This window comes from Amblyraja radiata, chromosome 10 (genome assembly GCF_010909765.2).
Source record: "Amblyraja radiata isolate CabotCenter1 chromosome 10, sAmbRad1.1.pri, whole genome shotgun sequence".
Lineage (NCBI taxonomy): Eukaryota > Metazoa > Chordata > Chondrichthyes > Rajiformes > Rajidae > Amblyraja > Amblyraja radiata.
The window spans coordinates 336,015-354,812 of record NC_045965.1 but is presented as its reverse complement, the minus strand read 5'-3'; the positions used below and the strand labels follow the sequence as shown (position 1 = coordinate 354,812).

Genomic DNA, 18,798 nt, shown 5'->3' with positions numbered 1-18,798 from the left:
CCGGGTCTCAGGTGCTGTGAGACAGCAGCTCTACCCACTGCGCCACTGTGCTGGCCTCTACATTTAATTCCTCTTCTATGTCAAAGGGAGCTGGATTTTTTGGTGTGTATGTGCGTGTGTGTTTGTGGAGGAATAAATGCAGAAAACTGCCCAACGCATCACCGGTTCCTCACTCCCCTCCATTGAGTCTGTCCAAAGCAAGCGTTGTCTGCGAAGGGCGCTCAGCATCGCCAAGGACTGCTCTCACCCCAACCACAGACTGTTTACCCTCCTACCATCCGGGAGGCGCTACAGGTCTCTCCGTTGCCGGACCAGCAGGTCCAGGAACAGCTTCTTCCCTGCAGCTGTTACACTACTCAACACTGTACCTCGGTGACTGCCAATCACCCCCCCCCGGACACTCCTCCCACGAGGAAAAAAATACTATGACTGTATGCACGTAAATAGATTTATTTAATGCTCATATTCTATGTCGCTCTTCTAGGGAGATGCTAACTGCATTTCGTTGTCTCTGTACTGTACACTGACACAATGACAATAAAGTTGAATCTGAATCTGAGAATTGGAGACACAGAAGAAAAAAACAGTTACTGAAACTCCACCCGTCTGCCAAAGACCCCCTCCCTCACCCCTCTCCACATATGGCTTGTCCAGGCTTTCTCCTGCCCCCACCACCTTTCCAGTTCCCCCTCCCCCCATTCCCGTCTCCACTCACTGCTTTACTGAAATCACAGTACAACAGCACAGGTGGATGTATGGAACAAGCTGCCAGAGGAGGTAGTTGAGGCTGAGAGTTAGACAGGTACATGGATAGGACAGGTTTGGAGGGATATGGATCAAACACGGGCTGTTGGGACATTGTTGGCTGGTGTGGGCAAGTTAAGCCGAAGGGCCTGTTTCCGCACTGTATCACTCTATGACTCCCTATGACACTAAGGACTGTCCTTGTCAATAGTGGGTCAATTCTTCTGGTCACACTGGCTTAGGTGGGGCTAGCATGGATGAGTTGGGCAGAAAGACCTTTTTCTGTGATGTACGGCTCTACAACCAAGTAAAACACTGTTGCACACAGCTGGGAGAATTGTCCTGCATGCTGGCTTCAGGCGTTAGATTTGCAAAGCCCTAAAAATAGCAGATAATTAAATTTGATTTGGTTATAAAGTTGAACCTTTGATTTGAGGGAAATTATTTAGTGGCGGGTTGCTAATTGCTTTTTGTTTCCTGCCTTTCAGGAAGGCACGTCGAAATTTGCAAATCTCGACAGCAATGTGAAGGAAAACCAGAAACGCATTCAGAAACAACTGCAGTTGCAGAAGGACATGGTGAGTTGTTCTCTTGTGTTCAGCACTGTGTGTGTATTTGCATGTGTGATCACGTGTGCTCGTGCGTGCGTGTGCGTGCACACGTGTATGAGCGTCTGTGTTTGTACGCTATTGTACTCGACGAAGGAAAAAGCCCCATGTTGTATAATGCAGTTATTTCTAAGTCTAGCGGTTTACCAGATAGCACCGGGGTGGCACAGTGGCTCCGCGGGTGGAACCATTGCCTCTCGGCGCCGGAGACCCAGGTTCCATCCTGACCTCGGCCGCTAACGGTGTGCAGTTTGCACGTTCCCCCTGTGACTGACTGGGTTTCCCCTGGTTCCCCCCACATCCCTAAAAGCCCTGTCCCACGGTACGAGTTCATTCCAAGAGCTCTCCCGAGTTTGCCCTGATTCGAACTTGGAGATTTACGGTAATGGCCACTCGTCAGTACTCGGGGCTCTCGTGGACATTTTTCAACATGTTGAAAAATCTTCACGAGTCTTCCCGAGCTTACCTGCGATTAGCGAGTCTTCCCAAGTACCTGCCGTTAGCGTTACGAGCCGCTAAGTGACGTCACCAAGCTCCGACGTACCCGCTACGTTCATTCTCCGTGCTTACCACGAGTTTGATTTTTATAAACTCGGGAGAGCTCTTGGAATGAACTTGTACCGTGGGACAGGGATTTAACTATCCGATGCTAACACTGTCCTACACACTCGGGACAATTTAACACAGCAAATTAACCTATAATCCTGCATGCCTTTGGAGTGTGGGAGGAAACCGGAGCACCCGGAGACAACCCACGTTGTCACGGGGAGAACGTACAAACTCCATATTGACAGCACCCATAGTCAGGATTGAACCGGGGTCTCTGACGCTGCAAGGCAGCAACTCTACCAGATATCTAAGGAGATTAAGGATATTATTTTGCTTTAATGTTAAATTCCAAACCAATTTGGTTTAATACAACAGAGGAGGCAGCGAGCAGTCGGAATGTTTAAGAAATGCACTATTCAGCATGTTCACTGACTAATTTTTCCCTGAATTCCCCAGGGAGTGATGCAAGGCACCGTGCCGTATCTCGGTACGTTCTTGACTGACTTGACGATGCTGGACACCGCGCTCCCCGACTATGTCGATGTAAGTAGGGCCAAGGGTCGGGATTCCTTGCTGCGGTTTTCTCGCTGTTCCTTGCTACAGTTACGGCATCAGTGAAGGTTGTTTGAAGGTGATCAAAGCAACCAAGGCAGATCAAAGATTACATTGAAGACAGGCACAAAATGCTGGGGTAACTCAGCAGGACAGGCAGCATCTGGGGGGCACACATCATCTTGGGGCGCCGTCCTGTATGGCTGCCTGTCCTGCAGCTGTCCGTCTTTTCACTTAAAAACATTTTTTAGTACGTTAAAAGTGTGTTGTTGAGGGTCTAGTCTTTTTATGGGGGGGAATGGGGAAACTGCTTTTCTCAGTCCCTACCTGGCGGAGATGCGGCTTTCATCTGAGCCGCATCTTCGCCCCGTCCTCGCGGCCTACCATCAGGACCATAGCGGCGTTTCCTGAGGGGACCGGCCAGAACCACGGCTTTGGCGGCGGCACAGCGCTGGAACACCTTCACGGAGCGGAGCTCAGGAATGCTGGGACCGCCGATGGAACGATCCGTACAGACAGCACCCGCAGTCAGAATCGAACCCGGGCCTCTGGCGCTGTGAGGCAGCAACTGTACCGCTGCCCCATGATGCCGCCCATTGCAGAGTTTAGACAATTTTGTTAATCGGCCCATTTGCTTACGCGGTATAAACGAGATTGCACAAAGACTGCACATTAGATCATTAGACATAGAAGCAGAATTAGGCCATTTGGCCCATCGAGTCTGCTCCCCCATTCAATCATGGCTGATCTATTTTTTCCCCTCATCCCCATTCTCCTGCCTTCTCCCTGTAACCTTCTGATGCATCATGTAAAAATATAGCGACTACTGGATATATAAAATCCTGCTGCTATTCAATTTTGATCTCCTAGTTTGGAAGCAAGGTGAATTTAATTGTAATCCACTTCAGCCCTTCGAGGAGTCTGTAATCCTAGAGTATTGTCCAATCTCACAATCACACAAACCAACCTCCCTTCCATTGACTCCATTTATAACTCCACTTGCCTCGGCAAGGCCAGCAGCATAATCAAGGACGAGTCGTACCCTGGCCACTCCCTCTTCTCCCCTCTCCCATCAGACAAAGGTATAGAAGTGTGAAAACGCACACCTCCGGATTCAGGGACAGTTTCTTCCCAGCTGTTACCAGGCTACCACAACCAGAGAGCTGTCCTGAACTATTTACCTCTTTGGTGACCCTCGGATTATTCTTGATAGGACTTTGCTGGCTATACCTTGCACTAAATGCTATTCCCTTATCATGTATCTGTACACTGTGGATGGCTCAATTGTAATTATGTATAGTCTTTCCACTGACTGGATAGCACGTAACCAAGGCTTTTCACTGTACCTCGGTACGTGTGACAATAAACCAAACTGAATCTTTCTACAAGTTAATGTTTTTTTTCTTCTTGCATTTTTTAGGGCTTGATCAACTTTGAAAAAAGACGACGGGTTAGTATAAATTATATATTGCACAATTTTCTAAAATATGCCTGGCAACATGTTCTTTATGACTGAAGATTCCTGAAAAATAATTTGTGTAAAAACATTTATTTTTTTAATTAATTCTTTATTTCCAACAGAATATAAGAATAAAAAGCAAGTGTGAAACAGCATTTAAAAAACAAAACAAGAATATTTATAGTGTCATAAACAATATCTATAAATAAATGAAATCGTGTGTCCGAAAAGGAGCAGGAAGAAGCCAAAGCTTATTAATTCCCACCCCTTATTCAACTGCTTATAATTATCTTATACAAATTTAGCAGCTATATGTACACCATATGTACACCAGCAGCTATATGTACACCAAGTTATTTACATTTATACACTAATCAAATATTTACAAAGCCATACAAAAAAGAGAGAAAAAAATAAAAAATAAAATAAAAAACCCTCATATACTATACAGTATCTTAGTCATATATACAACCCATCACCCTATAATCACCCTTCCCAATACAATCAGTATAACAAATATCACACTCACAATCACCTATCCTCATCCCAATATCCTTTTAAACAAGTGTTTTAAAAAATTTAGTTAGTTTCCAAATTTTGAGAAGTTTTGCTGAGGATGCAATTTTAACCCTTTGAACCCTATCTGGTTTCACTGTCTGCTTTACCAATGGAGGTGGAATATATGTCTTAGAGGAATAAATGGTGGGGTCATTCTATGGTATATATGACTAAGCTTGTGAGAGGATTGTAACAGGCCCTTCTGCCCAACTCATCCATGCCAAATAGGATGCCCCATCCACACTAGTCCTATTTGGCCTATATTCCTCTCAACCTTTCCTATCCAAGTACTGTCCAAGTGTCTATAAAATGTTGTTATACCAGCCTCAACTATTTCCACAGGCAGCTCATTCCATATACCCCCTCTGTACCCCTCAGGTTCTTGCTAAATCTTTTAACTCTCACCTTAAACCTATGCCCTTTAGTTCTTTATCCCCATGCTTATCTTATGGCTTTAACCTGGCCCTTTGGCCCAACTCATCCATGCTGACCAAGGTGTCCCACCTACACTAGTCTCACCTGCCCAGGTTTGGCCCATACCCCCCTTAACCTACCTTATCCATGTAGCTGTCCAAGCTAACTGCCTTGACGACCTCCTCTGGCAGCTCATTCATTGTATCCAAGTGGAAAAAGTTGCCCCTCAGGTTCGTCTTCAGTATTGTCCCTCTCACCTTAACACTAGTAGTTGATTTCCCCTATCCTGGTTAAAGGACTCTGTGCATTCACCCTATCTATTCCCCTCTCGATTTTATATACCTCGATAAGATCACCTCTCATCCTCCTGCACTCCACAGCATAAAGTGAGTCGCTCTATAGCTCAGCCCCTCAAGTCCCGGCAACATCCCTTTCATCTCTGTACCCTTTCCAGCATAACGACATCTTTACCACAGCAGGGGGACCAATACTGAACACAGTGCATAACATGTTCCCGATGTTGGGGGAGTCCAGAACCAGGGGCCACAGATTAAGAATAAGGGGTAGGCCATTTAAAATAGAGATGAGGAAAAAAGTTTTCACCCAGAAATTTGTGAATCTGGAATTCTCTGCCTCAGAAGGCAGTGGAGGCCAATTCTCTGGATGCTTTCAAGAGAGGGTTAGATAGAGTTCTTAAAGATAGCGGAGTCAAGAGATATGGGGAGAAGACAGGAACGGGGTGCTGATTGGGGATGATCAGCCATGATCACAGTGAATGGCGGTGCTGGCTCGAAGGGCCGAATTGCCTACTCCTGCACCTATTGTCTATTAAAATCCTTGCTATGGCAGAGTGACTAAAACTGAACACGGTGCTGCAAAACACTGAGTCTGAAGAAGGGTTTCGACCCGAAACGTCACCCATTTCTTCTCTCTAGTGATGCTGCCTGTCCCGCTGAGTTACTCCAGCATTTTGTGTCTTATCAACCAGCATCCGCAGTTGCTCCTGACCCATTTCGTCTGCTCCATTGCGAAATCTCCTCAAGGTACCCCGACTTTGAGGATGTTCTCCTCCTCTCTCTGACGGGAGATCTGGAGTCTGAAGAAGGGTCTCGACCCAAAACGTCACCTTTTCTTTCTCTCCAGAAATGCTGCCTGTTTCACTGAGTTACTCCAGCATTTGGTGTCTATCTTCAGCGTAAACTGGCATCTGCAGTTCCTTGAAGACAAAATGCTGGAGTAACTCAGCAAGACAGGCAGCATCTCTGGATAGAAGGAATGGGTGACGTTTCGGGTCGAGACCCTTCTTCTGACTTCCTACACACTGTGCTCCAAATGTGACCATCAGTACATCAGTCCACCTTCACAATATTTGCAGAACCAAATGCAGTGAGTTGACAGCAAATGATAGTTTTTGACTCCTCTTGAAAGTTCCATCCACGTTACAGGAGGCAGTGATATTTTGCTTTTTTGTGGAAGAGGGGAAGATTAAATCTTTGTTGTCCTTTGGCAGGAGTTTGAGGTGTTAGCCCAGATTAAGCTGTTGCAGTCTGCCTGTAACACTTACTGCATCAGTCCCATCCAACGTTTTCTCAAGTGGTTCCGCACTCAACAGTATTTAACTGATGGTGAAAGGTAAGCAGCTTCGCAAGAGCGTTTTTTTCTCTCTCGTCTAAACGTGGATGTAATCTTAGTCACTCGCGCTGGTGCATTCTCTACGAACGCACAGCAGGAGAGTTGCCTTCGAGCGCCAGACACCGGGTTCAAACCTGACTATGCGTGCTGTCTGCATGCAGTTTATACGTTCTCCCTATGACCATATTGATTTTCTCCGGGTGCTCCAGTTTCCTCCCACAATTCAAAGACGTGCAGGTTTGTAGGTTAATTGGCTTGGTGAAATTGTAAATTGTCCCTTGAGTGTGTAGGATAGTGCTAGTGTGCAGGGATCGCTGGCCGGCACGTACTCGGTAGGCCAAAGTGCCTGTTTCCGCGTTGTATCTCTAAACTGGTATTGTAAATCTGCACGAGAGTCTAGAGTGACCGTATGTACCTAAAATGGAACTATAAAATTATTTCTAGCAGCAGCACAATGGGCCGTAAACGCTGTACCATAGATAGCATAATTAATTAAATATGTTGTTTAGAGATACAGCATGGAAACAGGCACTTTGGCCCACTGCGTCCACACCGACCAGCGATCCCCGCACATTAACACTACCCAACATACACGTGGGACAATTTTTACATTCAAACCAAGCCAATTAACCTACAAACCTGTACGTCTTTGGAGTGTGAGAGGGAACCAAAGATGTCAGAGCAAATTCACGCAGGTCACAGGGAAAACGCACAGACTCTGTACAGATAGCACCCGTAGTCAGGATCGAATCCGGGTCCCTGGCGCTGTGAGGCAGCAACTCTATCGCTGCGCCACCGAGCCGCCCTGTAATGAGCCATGTTCTCTTGCCAGAGAAATAAATGCCTCCCGGCCAAATGATTTTTGGTGCAAGCATTGAATTTGGCAGAATAACTGCATTAATTTGTCCAACTTGTGTTTGTTTGCCATTCTGTAGCTACAACGTGTCGTGTGAAATCGAACCAACCACCGATACAAGTCCCACATCTCCAAAGCCCAGGAAGAGCATGGTGAAGCGTCTCAGTCTGTGAGTAGAATAAAATAACACTGCATCTGGTTAACCCAGAGAGCACGGCCCCTCATTGATGTGTAGGAAGGAGCAGAACTGTAGATGCTGGTTTGAACCGAAGATAGACTCAAAAAGCTGGAGTAACTCTGGGTCAGGCAGCATCTGTGGAGAAAAGGAATGGGTGATGTTTTGGGTCGAGACCCTTCTTCAGACTGAGAGTCAGGGGTGAGGGAAACGAGAGATATGGAAGACATTTGAAAGCAGACGATGATCAAGGAATAGTCGATTGGTTCATTCGAAGATAGACACAAAAAGCTGGAGTAACTCAGTGGGACAGGCAGCATCTCTGGAGAGAAGGAATGGGTGACATTTTGGGTCGGGACCCTTCTGCAGACTAGAATGGTTCATTGTTGGCAGGGGAGAAGATGACAACAAGGCATACAATCTGTAAAATTAATCAGGACAGTGTAATCAAACCCGAAACGTCACCTGCCCTTTTCTCCAGAGATGCTGTCTGTCCCACTGAGTCCCTCCAGCCTTTTGTGTTTATCTTCGGTTTTTCATTGATCTTTGACATTGCCCTCCATGGTGAATAGAGCCTTTTGTTATGCAGGCCTTGTTTTCTCAGGACCGTATGATGGTGGGGAGGTCAGTATCCGCGATGGACCGGGCAGTGCCCACCACCTTTTATAATCTCCTTACCTGGGCTTTTGAGTTGCCGAACCTGGCCGTGATGCAACCAGTCAAAGATGCTGCCATGTACAGGTCCACCACCGATTTTCCGGCACCCTTGATTACAGAGTCTTTCTGGATTATCCTATTTGCCGGACAAAAAGAGGTCATGGTATCGAGGGGAGTTCAATGATACTGGAGCCTTCCACCTAGTCAGCCGGTGGACTGAGATATCAGCCCGCAAAGTTGGCCGTGGAAGTCGGCAATTGGAAGGGATCTGCCGGCTCTGGCCGCAGGGGGCAAATTCATCCCGCTGATCGGCACAGAAGTACCGATGAGGTTAAGATCAGCCGCCTCACCCGGCCTGGGTACCACATTTTCGGTGGGAGTTCCGGGGACATTTTAAGATCGTAATTTTGTCCGGACCACCAGTTGCCGCAGAATCGGTGGTGGACCTGTACATTGTGTTTGTTTGCGTATGTGCACTGCTTGATGTTAGTGTTTGAGGTACTTTTCCCGGGGTTGGGATGAATAGCCACTCATGGATTCAGTCAACACTGGATAACTATCTCTCCTGCCTTGAGTCACACAACATGCAAGCAGGTCATTCGGCCCAACTTACTCAAACTGACCAACATATCCCATCTACACTAGTCCCGCCTGCCTGTGTTTGGCCCATAACCTTCCTAAACCGTTCTTCAAGTCAAGAGTCAAGAGAGTTTTATTGCTTTGCTGCAGCACAACAGAATATTGTAAGCAAAAATACAGAACAGTTCAGTTCAATATACACATAACTAAACAGATAAAGTACAATAGGCTGTTACAGTTCAGAGTTTGTTTGATGGTGAGTTTAATAGCCTGATGGCTGTGGGGAAGAAGCTGTTCCTGAACCTGGATGTAACAGATTTCAGGCTCCTGTTCCTTCTGCCCGATGGTAGCAGAGAGATGAGTGCGTGGCCAGGATGATGTGGGTCCTTGATGATGCTGCCAGCCTTTTTGAAGCAGCGACTGCGATAGATCCCCTCGATGGTGGGGTGGTCAGAGCCGATGATGGACTGGGCAGTGGTTACAACTTCCTGCAGTCTTTTCTGCTCCTGGACGTTCAAGTTACCGAACCAAGCCACGATGCAACCGGTCAGCATGCTCTCTACTGTGCACCTGTAGAAGTTAGAGAGAGTCTTCCTTGACAAACCGACTCTCCGTAATCTTCTCAGGAAGTAGAGGCGCTGATGTGCTTTCTTTATAATTGCATCAGTGTGCTGGGACCAGGAAAGATCTTCAGAGATGTGCACGCCCAGGAATTTAAAGCTCGTGACCCTCTCCACCATCAACCCTTTGATATAAACGGGACTGTGGGACCCCATCCTACATCTTCCAAAGTCCACAATCAGTTCCTTGGTTTTGCTGGTGTTGAGAGCCAGGTTATTGTGCTGGCACCATTTGGTCAATCGGTCGATCTCACTTCTATACTTTGACTCGTCCCCATCAGTGATACGTCCCACAACAGTGGTGTCGTCGGCGAACTTGATGATGGAGTTCGCACTATGTCCGGCTACGCAGTCATGAGTATAGAGTGAGTACAGCAGGGGACTGAGCACGCAGCCTTGAGGTGCTCCCGTGCTGATTGTTATCGAGGATGGCACATTTCCACCAATACGAACAGACTGTGGTCTGTGAATGAGGAAGTCGAGGATCCAATTGCAGAGGGATGTGCAGAGACCCAGATCTGTGAGTTTGGCAACCAGCTTGGAGGGGATGACATTATTAAATGCCGAGCTGTAGTCAATGAATAACAGCCTGATATATGAGTTTTTGTTGTCCAAGTGGTCCAGAATGGAGTGGAGAGCCAATGGGATCGCATCCACTGTTGATCTGTTGTGGCGGTACGCGAACTGCAGAGGGTCCAGATTTTTGGCGAGGTAGGAGTTGATTTGCGCCATAATCAACCTCTCAAAGCACTTCATCATCACAGGCATTAGTGCCACTGGTCGATAGTCATTGAGGCACGTCACCTTGCTATTCTTGGGCACCGGTATAATTGATGCCCTTTTAAAGCAGGTGGGAACCTCAGACCTCAGAAGTGAGAGGTTGAAAATGTCCGTAAAAACTCCAGCCAGTTCGCCCGCACAGGTTTTTAAAACATGCCCGGGTATACCATCAGGTCCAGGCGCTTTCCGAGGGTTCACCCCTCTGAAGGATTTCCTGACGTCGGCCTCTGTGACTGTGACTGTGACTGAAATACCATCACAGCCAATGGGGGCTCGGGAAGGCACATCAGTGTTCTCGCTATCAAAGCGTGTGTAAAACACATTGAGCTCTTCAGGGAGTGATGTTACACCGGCATTTGAGCTGCCTCCTGATTTCGCCTTGTAGGAGGTGATTGCATTCAAGCCCCACCAGAGCTGTCGAACATCCGTCTCATCCTCCAGTTTGGAGCAGGAGTCCCTTTTGGCCTTTTTGATGGCCTTACCAAGGTCGTATCTGGACTTCTTGTAGACCTCCGCATCTCCAGACCTGAATGCCCGGGATCTGGTCCTCAGAAGAGTGCGGATCTCATGGTTCATCCAAGGCTTCTGGTTAGGAAACACTCGGAAGTTTGTTGTAGGAACACAATACTCCGTACATTTCCTAATGAAGTCTGTAACGACTGTGGCGTATTCATTCAGGTCCGTTGCCGAGTCCCTGAACATTGCCCAGTCTGCAGACTCCAAACAGTCTTGTAGTTGTTCCTCTGCCCCCCCCCCCCCCCCCCCCCCCCCCCCCCCCCGACCAGCTCTGTACAGACCTCACCTCTGGGGGTGCGCTCTTCAATTGCAGGAAGAAGCAGCACCGCGGTATGGTCGGATTTACCGAAGTGAGGGCGAGGGATAGAGCGGTAGGCATCCTTGATGGTGGTGTAGCAGTGGTCGAGGGTGTTAGGTCCTCTGGTGCAGCAGGAGACATGTTGGTGGAAGTTAGGGAGCGATTTCTTCGGGTTGGCTTTGTTGAAGTCCCCAGCAATGGTGGTAAATGCCTCGGGGTAAGACGTCTGGTGTTTGTTGACCACGGCGTGCAGCTCCTCCAGTGCCAGACGGACATCTGCCTGGGGTGGGATGTAGACCGCGGTCAGGATAACGGAGGTGAATTCCCTTGGGAGGTAGAAGGGACGGCACTTCACCGCCAGATGTTCGAGGTATGGAGAGCAGGAGTTGGACAGGACTGCCACGTCTGAGCACCACGCAGAGTTGACCATGAGGCAGACCTCTCCCTTTCCCAGATGCCAGTGTACGGTCCATACGGTGGATGGAGAACCCTTCAGGCTGGACCGCTGAGTCTTGGGAGCTGGGGGTGAGCCATGTCTCTGTGAAACAGAACACAGAGCATTCCCTCAGCTCCCTTTGATAAAGCAGCCTTGCCTTTAAGTCCTCCACTTTATTTTCAAGGGACTGTACGTTGGCCAGTAAGATAGTAGGGAGAGGGGGCCGAGGTCCCCTGTGCTTCAGTCTGGCTTGAAGTCCTGCCCGTCGGCCACATTTCTGGACACAATGGAGGCCTCCCCGTTGTTTCCAGGTGCTGTTCTTACTGTACCTGATGTTTCTGCGAACCTGCACTGGAACTCATAGTCGGCAGCTCAAGCTCCGTTGCGATTGGGGATTCCCTCATAATCAGCAAATCCAACTCCATTGCTCCTGGGAAATCCTGCCCATTGACTCCGGAGGTCTTCCCGGTGTTTCTAGGTACAGTACGTGTGATCCCCAGTTGGGTCGGGTGCTCTCCAGCGATCGAGGGAACACTTGCAGTCGGGGGCTCCTGCAGCTGAGGGAGATCGCGAAATCGCTAGTGCCTTCAAGTCCACTAGCAGCTTGTCCCTTACTGCCTTCTTTCTGATTTCTGCTGTTTTTCTGATCCAGGTAAGTTGATTGTAGCTGTAAATAATCCTCTTCTGTTTGGCTGTTAGCAAAATGTTGCCGCAGGCATGCGCCATCTTTTTCCCTTTTTTTTCCTATCCATGTACCCGTCCGTTATGCTTCACATATGAACCCTGTTAGAGGAAAGATGTTGTCAATCTGGAGGAGAGGCTGCAGAGAAGATTTACGAGATGTTGCCAGGACTCGAGGGCCTGAGCTATAGGGAGAGGTTGGGCAGGCTACGACTTTATTCCATGGAGTGCAGGAGGCTTATCTTATGGAAGTGTATAAGATCATGAAAGGAATAGATTGGGTAAATGCACAGAGTCTTTTACCCAGAGTTGAGGAAATCGAGAACCAGAGGACATAGGCTTAATGTGTGGGGGGAAAGATTTAATAGGAGCCTGAGGGGCCACTTTTTTTACACAGAGGGTAGAAGGTGTGTGGAGCGAGCTGCCAGAGGAGGTAGTTGAGGCTGGGACTATAACAATATTTAAAACACATTTGGATGGATAGGGCAGGTTTAGAGGAGTCTCATGTAGATAGGGTGGTAAAGAAAGCTTTTGGTGTGCTGGCCTTTATAAATCAGAGCATTGAGTATAGAAGTTGGGATGTAATGTTAAAATTGTACAAGGCATTGGTGAGGCCAATTCTGGAGTATGGTGTACAATTTTGGTCGCCTAATTATAGGAAGGATGTCAACAAAATAGAGAGAGTACAGAGGAGATTTACTAGAATGTTGCCTGGGTTTCAGCAACTAAGTTACAGAGAAAGGTTGAACAAGTTAGGGCTTTATTCTTTGGAGCGCAGAAGGTTAAGGGGGGACTTGATAGAGGTTTTTAAAATGATGAGAGGGATAGACAGAGTTGACGTGGAAAAGCTTTTCCCACTGAGAGTAGGGAAGATTCAAACAAGGGGACATGACTTGAGAATTAAGGGACTGAAGTTTAGGGGTAACATGAGGGGGAACTTCTTTACTCAGAGAGTGGTAGCTGTGTGGAATGAGCTTCCAGTGAAGGTGGTGGAGGCAGGTTCGTTTTTATCATTTAAAAATAAATTGGATAGTTATATGGATGGGAAAGGAATGGAGGGTTATGGTCTGAGCGCAGGTATATGGGACTAGGGGAGATTATGTGTTCGGCACGGACTAGAGGGGTCGAGATGGCCTGTTTCCGTGCTGTAATTGTTATATGGTTATATGGTTATAGAGGGATATGGACCAAACACAGGCAGCTGGGACTAGTGTAACTGGGACGTGTTAGTCGGTGTGGGCAAGTTGGGTTGAGGGGCCTGTTTCCACGCTGTATCTCTCTTTGAGCAGGTCCTTTGAGTTATAAATTCACCGCTACTATCGAACTATCCATGTGAAACCACTGCCTTACTATTTTAAGCTATTTCCGTACATCACACAGAGGGGAAATAATGCAGAGCTCAAGCAACCGATGAAGTAATCAATTATTCCTACTCCGCAGCACGCTCCGTGTAATAATTAATTAATAGACGCCCTGTTTCATTATGTGGCCATTTAGAATGCGCAAGGCATTTTTGGCTGCAATCTTTCATAAGTAATGACTGCGACACATTCTCGACAAAGGATTTTGTGCAGCAGCATTAATTACATCCTGCCACTTCACCTTCCACATGGCCAATTAAACTTTACGGCCTTTTATGCTCAATTTATGTGCTTTTGATTTGTCTCGACCCGAAACATCACCCATTCCTTCTCTCCAGAGATGCTGCCTGTCCCGCTGAGTTACACCAGCTTTTTGTGTCTATTTACGATGGATATTGTCATGACTTGAGGGCCTGAGCCATCGGGAGAGGTTGAGCAGGTTTGGTGTGCAGGAGGGTGAGGGGTGACCTTTGAGGCACGTACAAGATCATAAGGGGAATAGATAAAGTGAATGCAGTATGTAACGCAGGGTTTGGGAATCAAAAATCAGAGGACATAGGTTGAAGGTGAGATGGGAAAGATTTACTATGAAGCTGAGGTGCATCTTTTTGGAACGAGCTTACAGAGGAGGTAGTTGAGGCAGGTACTATAAGAATATTTAAAAGACATCAGCTCAGTCTGCCTATACCTACCTGACGTCCCGTTTGCTCAACACTTAATTCCCCTCCCATTCCCACACTGACCTTTCTGTCCTGGGCCTCCTCCATTGTCATAGTGAGGCCCAGCACAAATTGGAGGAACAGCACCTCGTATTTCACTTTGGTACTTTACACCCCAGCGGTGTGAACATTGACTTCTCTAACTTCAAGTAAACCTTACTTTCCTTCTCTCTCCATTCCCTCCTCCTTCCCAGTTCTCCCACCTGTCTCCGACCTGTACTGACTACAGATTGCTCTAGTAAATCGTGTGAAATCGAACCAACCACCGATACAAGTCCCACATCTCCAAAGCCCAGGAAGAGCATGGTGAAGCGTCTCAGTCTGTGAGTAGAATAAAATAACACTGCATCTGGTTAACCCAGAGAGTACGGTCCCTCATTGATGTGTAGGAAGGAGCAGGACTGTAGATGCTGGTTTAAACCGAAGATAGACACAAAAAGCTGGAGTAACTCTGGGTCAGGCAGCATCTGTGGAGAAAAGGAATGGGTGATGTTTAAGATTGAGACCCTTCTTCAGACTGAGAGTCAGGGGTGAGGGAAACGAGAGATATGGAAGACATTTGAAAGCAGACGATGATCAAGGAATAGTAGATTGGTTCATTCGAAGGTAGATACAAAATGTTGGAGCAACTCAGCGGGACAGGCAGCATCTCTGGAGAGAAGGAATGGGTGACATTTTGGGGGAGAAGATGACAACAAGGCATACAATCAGTAAAATTAATCAGGACAGTGTAATCAAACCTGAAACGTCACCTGCCCTTTTTCTCCAGAGATGCTGTCTGTCCCGCTGAGTTCCTCCAGCCATTTGTGTCTATCTTTGGTTTTTCATTGATCTTGGACATTGCCCTCCATGGTGAATAGAGCTTTTGATATACAGGCCTTGTTTTCTCAGTACCGTATGATGGTGGGGAGGTCAGTACCCCTGATGGACCGGGCAGTGTCCACCACCTTTTATAATCTCCTTCTTACCTGGGCTTTCGTGTTGCCAAACCTGGTCGTGATGCAACCAGTCAAAGATGCTGCCATGTACAGTTCCACCACCGATTTTCCGGCACCCTTGGTTACAGAGCCTTTCTGGATTATCCTTTTTGCCGGACAAAAAGAGGTCATGGTCTCCGAGGGGAGTTCAATTGTACTGGAACAGGCCACCGGTGGACTGAGAAGTCAGCCCGCAAAGTTGGCCGTGGAAGTGGGCAATTGGAAGGGATCTGCCGGCTCTGGCCGTAGGGGGGAAATTCATCCCGCCGATCGGCACAGAAGTCCCGATGAGGTTAAGATCAGCCGCCTCACCTGGCCTGGGTACCATATTTTCGGGGAGAGTTCCTGGGGCTTTTGAAGAGCACACTCGTAATTTTGTCTGGACCACCAGTTGCCACAGAATCGGTGGTGGGCCTGTACATTGTGTGTGTTTGCGTATGCGCACTGCTTGATGTTAGTGTTTGAGGTATTTTCCCGGAGTTGGGATGAATAGCCACTCATGGATTCAGTCAACACTGGATAACTATCTCTCCTGCCTAGAGTCACACAACATGCAAGCAGGTCATTCGGCTCAACTTACTCAAACTGACCAACATATCCCATCTACACTAGTCCCACCTGCCTGTGTTTGGCCCATAACCTTCCTAAACCGTTCCTATCCATGTACCCGTCCATTATGCTTCACATATGAACCCTGTTAGAGGAAAGATGTCAATCTGCAGGAGAGGGAGCAGAGAAGTTTTATGAGATGTTGCCAGGACTCGAGGGCCTGAGCTATAGGGAGAGGTTGGGCAGGCTAGGACTTTATTCCATGGAGTGCAGGAGGCTGATCTTATAGAAGTGTATAAGATCATGAAAGGAATAGATTGGGTAAATGCACAGAGCATTTTGCCCAGAGTTGAGGAAATCGAGAACCAGAGGACATAGGCTTAATGTGTGGGGGGAAAGATTTAATAGGGAGCCAATTTTTTACACAGAGGGTAGAAGGTGTATGGAGCGAGCTGCCAGAGGAGGTAGGTGAGGCAGGGATTATAACAATACTAGACCAAGTGCAGACCCGTTGGGTCTGTTCCCCCAACGTGCAGTTGTGGGGGGGGAGGTGGCATGCAGCGTCACACACACTAACTACCCCCCCCCCCGCACTCACGCTAATTACCCCCCTTGATATTATATTAATATTATTAATTTGCTCCTTTTACCCCATAACCACCCTATCTACTGACGCGTAGCCCCCAACTTGCAGTCACATCTAGAGAGGGAGGGGGTGGGGCTGGGGGTGGCGGGGTTAAAGAGTTAGGGCAGAGAGAGAAGGGGCAGAGACACAGAGAGAGAGACACACAGAGAGAGGGCAAGAGGGATGAGGGGTGGAGAGGAGGAGAAGTGGGAGGGTGGGTGAGGGGGGAAAGGTGGGGGAGGAGAGAGAGGGTGAGAGTGAGGGGGAGAGAGAGGGGGTGCTGAGAGGGGGGTGAGGTGGGGAGGGGGGAGGGGAGGGGAGAGTGGGGGGGGATAGGGGGAGAGAGGGTGTGCTGAGAGGGGGGTGAGGTGAGGAGGAGGAGAGGTGGGGAGCAGGGAGGGGGAGGTAGGGGGGTAGGGGTATGTGGAGGGGAGGGGGGTTTAGGGGGGGGATTGTGGGGGAGGGGAGGAGAGGGAGAAAAAGAGGGGAGAGAGAGAAAGAGGAGGGGGGAGAGGAGAGGGGGGGAGGAGAGGAGAGGGAGGGGGGGAGAGGAGAGAGGGGGAGAGAGGGGAGGAGGGGGGTGATGGGGGGGAGAGAGGAGGGGAGAGAGAGAGAGACGGGGAGAGAGAGAGAGAGAAAGAGAGAGGGATAGGGAGAGAGAGAGGTGGGGAGAGAGAGAGAGGGGGTGCCATTTTACTTCAACCCAAACAACCATTTGCAGGCAGTGCTTATTTCCTCAAACTAACCATATTTTCATTTTCAAACCACATTATGGGCACTCACAGCTGTGGCGACATTTGTTCAGTGTTATTCAGAGCTCTGATTGAGGCACACCACTTGCAGAGACTGATTGAGGCACACCACTTGCAGAGACTGATTGAGGCACACCACTTCCTGGTTTTATAGTCTCTCCCCCTCCCTCCAGCAGGGGCAGCAGAGAGAATGGGGAATTTTGTAAAAACATTAATATATCTGTCATTTTTCATCGACGGGAAAAATCCTCGGCACACATGCGGCGGAGGGGGGCTCTGAGCGAGGTGGCCAAAAATGACGGCCATAGGTGGCGACGTTCTCTCAGAAGTCGCAGCACAGATGGCCAAACGCGGTCAAGAACAGAGATTTAGTAATATAGATTTAAAACACATTTGGATGGATAGGGCAGGTTTAGAGGGATATGGACCAAACACAGGCAGGTGGGACTAGTGTAACTGGGACGTGTTAGTCGGTGTGGGCAAGTTGGGTTGAGGGGCCTGTTTCCACGCTGTATCTCTCTTTGAGCAGGTCCTTTGATTTATAAATTCACCGCAACTATCGAACTATCCATGTGAAACCAATGGCTTACTATTTTAAGCTATTTCCGTACATCACACAGAGGGGAAATAATGCAGAGCTCAAGCAACCGATGAAGTAATCAATTATTCCTACTCTGCAGCGTGTAATAATTGATTAATAGACGCTCTGTTTTATTATGCGGCCATTTAGAATGCGCAAGGTATTTTTGGCTGCAATCTTTCTTAAGTAATGACTGCGACACATTCTCGACAAAGGGTTTTGTGCAGCAGCATTAATTATATCCTGCCACTTCACCTTCCACATGGCCAATTAAACTTTACGGCCTTGTCAATTTATGTGCTTTTGATTTGTATCGAGATTCACTTTGGATGTCTGAAGAAGGGTCTCGACCCGAAACGTCACCCATTCCTTCTCTCCAGAGATGCTGCCTGTCCCGCTGAGTTACTCCAGCTTTTTGTGTCTATTTACGATGGAAATTGTCATGACTTGAGGGCCTGAGCCATCGGGAGAGGTTGAGCAGGTTTGGTGTGCAGGAGGGTAAGGGGTGACCTTTGAGGCACGTACAAGATCATAAGGGGAATAGATAAAGTGAATGCAGTATGTTACGCAGGGTTTGGGAATCAAAAATCAGAGCACATAGGTTGAAGGTGAGATGGGAATGATTTACTAGGAAGCTGAGGTGCATCTTTTTCACCCACAGAAGGTGGTGGATACAAGGAACGAGCTTACAGAGGAGGTAGTTGAGGCAGGTACTATAAGAATATTTAAAAGACATCAGCTCAGTCTGCCTAAACCTACCTGACGTCCCGTTTGCTCAACACTTAATTCCCCTCCCATTCCCACACTGACTTTTCTGTCCTGGGCCTCCTCCATTGTCATAGTGAGGCCCAGCACAAATTGGAGGAATAGCACCTCGTATTTCACTTTGGTACTTTACACCCCAGCGGTGTGAACATTGACTTCTCTAACTTCAAGTAAACCTTACTTTCCTTCTCTCTCCATTCCCTCCTCCTTCCCAGTTCTCCCACCTGTCTCCGACCTGTACTGACTACAGATTGCTCTAGTAAATCGTGTGAAATCGAACCAACCACCGATACAAGTCCCACATCTGCAAAGCCCAGGAAGAGCATGGTGAAGCGTCTCAGTCTGTGAGTAGAATA

The 18,798-nt window shown here is 48.0% G+C and overlaps 1 protein-coding gene across 4 annotated transcripts in view; it reads left to right on the top strand.

The window, feature by feature from the left end:
* LOC116977436 (ral guanine nucleotide dissociation stimulator-like 1) overlaps positions 1 to 18,798 on the top strand; it is a 227,567-nt gene that overhangs the window by 204,595 nt on the left and 4,174 nt on the right. For 3 of the 4 annotated variants that reach the window (XM_033027868.1, XM_033027864.1, XM_033027867.1), the window contains exons 10-16: positions 1,233 to 1,322; positions 2,358 to 2,444; positions 3,874 to 3,903; positions 6,395 to 6,516; positions 7,452 to 7,541; positions 14,389 to 14,517; positions 18,658 to 18,786. In XM_033027868.1, the coding sequence (XP_032883759.1) occupies positions 1,233 to 1,322; positions 2,358 to 2,444; positions 3,874 to 3,903; positions 6,395 to 6,516; positions 7,452 to 7,541; positions 14,389 to 14,517; positions 18,658 to 18,786 (677 nt within the window). The remainder of the gene's footprint in view (positions 1 to 1,232; positions 1,323 to 2,357; positions 2,445 to 3,873; positions 3,904 to 6,394; positions 6,517 to 7,451; positions 7,542 to 14,388; positions 14,518 to 18,657; positions 18,787 to 18,798) is intronic. The other variant, XM_033027866.1, reaches the window with a different exon arrangement.